At 34.4% G+C, this 6,775-nt stretch overlaps 3 protein-coding genes across 4 annotated transcripts; 2 read left to right on the top strand and 1 right to left on the bottom strand.

The window, feature by feature from the left end:
* Window positions 1-47: 47 nt before the first annotated feature.
* On the top strand, window positions 48-1,100 carry LOC100640306 (uncharacterized; the record flags this gene model as incomplete). Its single annotated transcript, XM_003391161.3, has 4 exons — window positions 48-248; window positions 292-388; window positions 435-583; window positions 830-1,100. Coding segments are annotated over 4 exons (585 nt in total), but the record flags the coding sequence as incomplete, so codon positions are not given.
* Window positions 1,101-1,484: 384 nt separating this feature from the next.
* LOC109590188 (NACHT, LRR and PYD domains-containing protein 13-like) lies at window positions 1,485-5,765 on the bottom strand. Its single transcript, XM_020006105.1, has 2 exons — window positions 5,446-5,765; window positions 1,485-4,546 (listed from the first exon to the last, which is right to left on the bottom strand). Exons 1-2 carry the CDS (start codon window positions 5,735-5,737, stop codon window positions 2,304-2,306), a joined length of 2,535 nt encoding a protein of 844 aa, XP_019861664.1. The 5' UTR covers window positions 5,738-5,765; the 3' UTR covers window positions 1,485-2,303.
* A 14-nt stretch (window positions 5,766-5,779) lies between these two features.
* On the top strand, window positions 5,780-6,775 carry LOC100640181 (peptidyl-prolyl cis-trans isomerase G-like). Of its 2 annotated transcripts, none has more exons than XM_020006106.1 (6): window positions 5,780-5,873; window positions 5,924-5,998; window positions 6,044-6,151; window positions 6,207-6,251; window positions 6,533-6,699; window positions 6,763-6,775. In XM_020006106.1, exons 1-5 carry the CDS (start codon window positions 5,825-5,827, stop codon window positions 6,667-6,669), a joined length of 414 nt encoding a protein of 137 aa, XP_019861665.1. In that variant the 5' UTR covers window positions 5,780-5,824; the 3' UTR covers window positions 6,670-6,699; window positions 6,763-6,775. The 2 variants fall into 2 exon arrangements, with proteins under 2 accessions (XP_019861665.1, XP_003391208.1); XM_003391160.3 differs by lacking the exon at window positions 6,763-6,775 and having other exon boundaries at window positions 6,533-6,620; window positions 6,670-6,703.

Raw genomic sequence — 6,775 nt, 5'->3', positions numbered from 1 at the left:
AATCATTTTGCTCTCTCTCCCTCACCCTCTCTCTCTCCCTCCATTAGTTAAAGGAGAGGTTCAAAGAGGCTCTTAAACTATTATTGGAATGTTCCTCCTCTTCCCTCCCTCCTCAGTGTCCCCAGTGTACTGAGCACTGCACTCACTGTATGAGAGGGTTACTGAAGCAATCTGTCACTATTAGTACCAGTTATACATTAATATCATTGAAGGAGTATAATGGATATATACACTCAGCCAGCAGACAGGTAAGTAATAATGTGTACCTGTAACTTTATTTTCTTTTGGTAGATTGTCTGTGAGCATTTTGAAGGTATTCTTAAAGTAACGTCAATTTTAAAGTCCCTCGTTAAAAGGTCTAATTCAACTCGCAACAATAGATCATCAGGTAACCAACACACATTATGTGTATATTAAATTTATTTTATTTCTAGTTCTAATTGATGCCCAGCAGCTGCCTCAATCAGAAGAGTTAGCCTCAGCGTTATACAGCAGTTGTGTACTGATCATACAACACATTTCAAAATATATACAGACCACACTATCAGATGGAAATACACCTGACACTACCAGCAATAAAGAAGTAAGGACACTATCATGTACATTGTATTGTATAGTGTAGGGTAGAGGAATGTATGTTACTATTTATAGCTGCTATTTATAGTAACAAGCCACACCCATACCTAAAAATAGACTATGCTAGTTGTCCATCAAACTCATGTACATGTACTCATAAACCTTGTACTACATCAATCCTTCCTTGAATTACTAATAATACTAATGAACCAATACATGTACATGGATCATAGTAACTCTCCTTCCTGTGTAGATAATCTTGCTAATGATGTTTGGTTGTAAGTATGTGAGTCAGATAATGGAGGTACTGGGATCTGAACTAGCTAAAGAGAAGGGGATACAGAGTTTACTGGACAAACTACATGACATGGAGCTAGTGTTACCTGATTGATATAATGATTGATTGGGTCTGTATGTGTCACTTAGTGTTGTATGGGACACATTGTGTCTGTTCATTTTTGATTATTATTGTTGTTGTTGTTGTTGTTGTTGTTAATTAGTCTGTATCATTTTTGACCGCATTATAGCTAATGACATAGCTGGCAAGTTAATGAGTTGACGTGATGGATTGAAAAATATTTTTATTGTTAAAAAATTAATAATTCAGTGTATGCTTGTACAAACTTTGTAAAAAATTAGGATTGGCATTGTATAGGACATAAATGACCTACATGTAAGTAAAGGAGCAAATAAAACTGGAAATGCAGCAAAAAATATGCATATAAGTATTGTCAAGAGTATTGTCAAGAGTACTCTTGATATTGTAGATGTGAATAAAAGTGCAGTAATGTAATAAGAAATTCTACCATTCATGTTATAATATAAAATGAACAATGGTAATAATACTAAATGTAATAATAATATGAGTAAAATTAATAATATAAGTGAATTGAATAATATGAGTGAAATTAATATGTTTAATAATGGTAATGAAAATGACAATAATAATGATAATAATAATAATAATAATGATAATAATAATAATAATAATGATAATAATAATGATAAATGTTTCTGTATTACTGGAAATTCTCTAGATCTCTCTAAATATAGTATATACACATAGACATAATATAGTAAATCTATGGGTAGGTTGTGTAAGAACATGTACATTGAAACTAAGTCTATACATATTGTTAATACATTAACATGTTCTACATCTATTTGAATTAATATAGTAACAATTGAGAAGAATAAGATATTGTAGATAAACTGCCTAACTGAATCATATTCTTCATTGCGGCACAATTTACGATTATAACGCTGATACAATTTTTCTTGTTCAATAATTGTACATGTTAAGTTTTTTATTTCTATTGTTTTATTTATTGTATTTTTAATAATGCACTCACGAAAAGCATCAATGAAGTGGTTTAGTTTAAATGTTGTTGATTCCGAGTATACAGTGACATTTACCACAGTCCATCTGCCCCACATGTCCACACTCTTAGTCTTGCTAGTCTTAATGTAAGTAAATGAGGTAAAAGAAGACAGTTGTATTGTTGAGATTTCATTTTTTATTTGTATGTGATAACTAAAGAATGTTTCATAATTAGAAACTGTTAAACTCTTAGTGCTTCTAGTCCATCTGATATAGCTATTTGTCCATTCATTATACATAACAATTAAATCTTCATGAATTTTCAGTTCTTCCAGAGATGTTTTTGTCTTAATTATGTTTAAAATCTTCATAAAACTGTAATATGAGGCTGATGAGGCATCGGTTCTTACAGCAACATCCAATATTTTAATGGCCTACCAGGAGCAATAAGTTGTTCCAGTGTTTTGAGTTCATTTTCATGCAAAAGATATCCAATATTTGTGTTTAATGTATTTAGTTTTAGTAAAGGATTTTCTTTTAAAGGATTTTCTTTTAAAGACAAGCAAGTAGACAATATAGCAGCAGATACTGTAATCTCTTCCAATAATTTAAATCTAGAAATTATTTGACAAATTTCCAAATTAAAGTCATTGAATGGAGATATTTCCATTTTAATTACTGGATCACTAGGCATAAGTAATAGCTCATTAAATACTCGTCTGTCATTATCAGAAGAATAGCTTGATACACGTAGATTTATTTTCCCTTTAAATACTCGTCTGTCATTATCAGAAGAATAGCTTGATACACGTAGATTTATTTTCCCTTTCGAAATAAGAGATTGAGATTGGAGTCCCTTGTTGAATGCTTTTATTTGATCTGAATAGTAGAAGTCAATTATATATGTAATCTTGTGAAGGGCAATGAGATAGCCATAAATATAATAATCAAAATTTGTGCTGGTCCAGTCTGAGTGTAATTGCAATGAATGGTTAACAGACAAGCCTATGTTGTATAGTAGTGAATCATCTTCATAGAGACACCTTAGCAATACACTGCCAATAGTTACATGTTTAGTATACCAGTGTCGAGAAATATCTTGCTTTAAAATATCCATTACTTTAGAATTCACATCTTTGTTAGTCATTTTACAGATTCCAACATAAAACGTAAAAACTTCAAGGTTTTCTTGTAATTTATATTTCTTAATAGTAAATTTTGACTTGTTATTAACAAGATAAACTGCAGCAAAGTATTCTTGTAGTGTAGTATGTAAAAAGCTACTAGACTCGTTTTTTTCATAAAGAAAAAAACTAAAAATTGTATCCATCATACTCAGTTTAGTGACATTGTGAAGCTTATTTTCAAAAACATATTGCTCCTCCATCACACCATCATAGGCTATTTTAGAAATAAGTGAAAAGTTTTCCCAAACGTCCTGCAGTAGCTGATTATTAAAATCAGTTTCAAGCATCAAACGTTGAGGCATTTTATAGTCTATATCTGATATGAGTTTTGTTTTAATGAGGTGCCTCTTGAGTAAGATACGAATGTAATGATTGTAGAGTGATGTCATTGTTTGTGGATACTGTTCATTATTAGTGGCTATCAAGTCATTGAATATTGTACACACTATGAAACAGTTCAGTGGATTATAAAGCATGCTCTCAATCACAATATTATCACTGTAATAAGAAGAAAAATTTGAAGCTTTGTCTTTGTCATTAAAGTATTTTAAAGCAAATTCCCCTATTTTAGTGGAATCAAAGCCTCTGAGACTGATACGTTTTGAGTTGTCATCTTTTAAAAGTTCAAGCAATAAATCACTAGCAACAGGCCTACTGGTGACAATGACTGTTGACTTTGGAAGAATGACACCTTTTATAAGTGTCATAAGAATTGAATTGTTTCTTAAATGACTTGGAAGCTCATCAAAGCCGTCTAATATCCACAGGATACCTGCTCCTTTTCTTTTCTTAATTTCTATGTTTAAATCTGTCATATTAATAGTTTGATTATCCAAGTCAACAAAAAGATCTTCAATACTTGTAGCTTTGTGGTAAGTTTCAAAGCGCAGCTGAATAAAAAACACAATGTCATAATTGCTCAATAATTTATCAGATCTATTGGCCCAGCGTAACACTAGCTCTTTAGCTAATGTGCTTTTTCCTATGCCAGGCTCTCCTTCAATTAGTACAAATCTTAATCGTTTCTCTGACACCGGCTTTAATATATCTTCAATTTGAATTTTCATGATTTCCTTATTTTGAACAACATCTTTAGGAGTTGTACTGAGTAACCATTCAGCAGTTTCTTTACTTTTATTTTTAACTACAATTGATATTAAGGGTATGAATGGAATATTAACAGGCACTGAAGTCCGACCCGCTGTAGGATATTCTGAATTCATCTGATTTGTTAAAGTATCAATGTATTTGTCACGTAGCTCTGATCCACACAGTTTAATAACTTGGGGTGTATGTGTATGTAAATCAGGAGGTGGTGAACGTAAAATTATAAACACTAAAAATGCTATAAATATAAATGCTACCATATATATACGTGGGGGCAATATTATACTTTCCGTAGACTCTTGGGGAGTAGAGGTAGAGGTACCTTCTGGTGGAATAGGTTCTGGTCTTGGTGTAACTAAAAATTAATGACAATTATTATTATCATCGTTATTTTTAAATATAATTTTGAGATATTTCTATGTAGACCTTACATTAATATGCATTACGGTTTAATATTGGAAGTGTCTAGAGCTCCGGTAACCGGACACAGTATGCAGTGCTAGAGCTCCGGTAATAGGGGCTTCGCCCCTATATATATACTGGGGCTACGCCCCAGCATTAATAATACACTGATTTATATTATAGAAACCGAGTATAAATACAACAACCAGCGTTGATGATGCAGCAGGGTCGTGGTGGTGCAGTGGAGAGGCTGGTGTGGATTGCACGGATATGGTCAGGGGTTCGAATCCGGTCAGGACTACTGAGTGAAACTATGCTGCAGTTTTTGATTTTTTTTTTTCTTTTTAAAAATATCTTTTTTGCAATTTTTTTTTTTGGCTTTTTTTTTGGTCAAGAAATAGCACCCTCTCGTACATCTTAGCCTCCGGGGTCGTAGGGTTGGGATTGGGGTTTAGTGTTTAGTTTTTAGAGCACCCTCTCGTACATCTTAGCCTCCGGGGTCGTAGGGTTTTGGGATTGGGGTTTAGTGTTTAGTTTTTAGAGCACCCTCTCGTACATCTTAGCCTCCGGGGTCGTAGGGTTTTGGGATTGGGGTTTAGTGTTTAGTTTTTAGAGCACCCTCTCGTACATCTTAGCCTCCGGGATCGTAGGGTTTTGGGGTTAGGGTTTAGTGTTTCTTGATAAAAAGACCAAGTTCCATTTTGCACTATTGCGCATGCGCACAAGCTGTTTTACGGAGAAAAACGGACTGCCGGAGCTCTAGCATTGCAAACTACGTCCGGTTACTGGAGCTGTAGACACAGCCTTTAATATTGCATTATGACAAAATGTACTTCTAATGTGATAACTCACTTTTTTCAATGCTTTGTTTAAGATACTCCTTGTATTCAGCAGCTTGTCTGTTGCACTCCATATCTTCCAGTACTTCTACAAGCTCTCTCCTAGTTGCTTGTGGATTAGAATTCAGCCACAGCTTGTACATGCGACTAGTTTTGACGCCTGGACTGTCTGGGGAAGAATTGATTGCGTCTAGCTCGTCTGAATCTAGACCCAACCTCACGCCAATTTCGTACCATTTAGCTTTAAGGCACACTTTCTTCATGAGCTCTTGCAAGCTAGGACGAGAATCAAGAAGAGATTCCATTTCTGCAAGATAAGAAACCACAAGAGCCACTCCTCCGCATTGTGGGCGGTGCTATCTAGCTATTAGCTAGAGACCACGTGATGCACAATGCCTCTCCCAAGATGTTTCTTTGATATTTCCATTAATTCTGTTCCTTGTAAGTCTGCAATATACTTTAATCTACTGATCTCTCTCCTTTCCCTTTAGCTGGGAGGATAGTCTTTGAACTATTCGTTAATGATGCACCAAAGACCTGTGAGAATTTCCGCTGCCTTTGTACAGGTGGGCGCCATTTTGTTTTCCCTCCATTTTTATTAAATTTATTAGGAGAGAAAGGAGAAGGTAAGACAACGTTTAAGCCTCTACACTACAAGGGGACTCCAATCCATCGGATAGTAAAGGGATTCATTGTACAGGGAGGGGACTTTGTTAAAGGTATGTACAAAAAATAAATTTAAAAAAATTATTTAATTATTATTTTTTAAAATAGGTGATGGAAGTGGTGGAGAGTCCATATATGGCGGTTTCTTTAAAGGCAAGTATTAATTAATATACTACTTTATGGGTGTAGTCAGTAATTAATTAGTACAGACTAGCCTCTATATAATGGACACTTTGGTACAAGACAGTGTCTCTGTTATACAGAGGTGTCCTTTATGTGGAGGTTATTCTATACAGTAAGGAATGTAATTGGTACACTAGGTGCTGTCTGTTAAATGGAGGTGTACGCTATAGAGAGTGTTGCTATCCTGTATACATGTATATTAGATTTTTATAACTGGAGTCTTGTTAATGTGATGGGGTATTTTTCTTTAGATGAGAATTTATCCTTGAAGCATGACAGACCATTCCTCCTCTCGATGGCGAATAAAGGTTCAGACACAAACGGCTCTCAGTTCTTTATGTACGTCATAGCCACACCCATATTAATAATGCTGCCACACCCCCTTTAGCACGACCAGACCCGCCCCTCATCTAGATGGGTAAGTGGAGGAGAAAGTGTTGATTGTTGTACTCCATTTTATTTTATTTTATTTTATTCTTAGTGTTCACGTTGTG

This window comes from Amphimedon queenslandica, unplaced genomic scaffold, assembly GCF_000090795.2.
Source record: "Amphimedon queenslandica unplaced genomic scaffold, v1.1 AMPQUscaffold_10379_Cont17065, whole genome shotgun sequence".
Lineage (NCBI taxonomy): Eukaryota > Metazoa > Porifera > Demospongiae > Haplosclerida > Niphatidae > Amphimedon > Amphimedon queenslandica.
Note: the sequence above shows the minus strand (reverse complement) of the source record. Positions and strands in the feature narration are given on the sequence as shown.

What these genes read in the sequence shown, in the direction of transcription:
- LOC109590188 (XM_020006105.1), bottom strand. Translation starts at nt 5,737, where the DNA reads ATGGAATCTCTTCTTGATTCTCGTCCTAGCTTGCAAGAGCTCATGAAG. An exon ending in TAAACAAAGCATTGAAAAAA is followed by an intron (nt 4,547 to 5,445) that starts GTGAGTTATCAC and finishes ATTAATTTTTAG; the next exon opens with TTACACCAAGACCAGAACCT.
- LOC100640181 (XM_020006106.1), top strand. Translation starts at nt 5,825, where the DNA reads ATGCCTCTCCCAAGATGTTTCTTTGATATTTCCATTAATTCTGTTCCT. An exon ending in TTCCATTAATTCTGTTCCTT is followed by an intron (nt 5,874 to 5,923) that starts GTAAGTCTGCAA and finishes CTTTCCCTTTAG; the next exon opens with CTGGGAGGATAGTCTTTGAA. An exon ending in ATATGGCGGTTTCTTTAAAG is followed by an intron (nt 6,252 to 6,532) that starts GCAAGTATTAAT and finishes ATTTTTCTTTAG; the next exon opens with ATGAGAATTTATCCTTGAAG.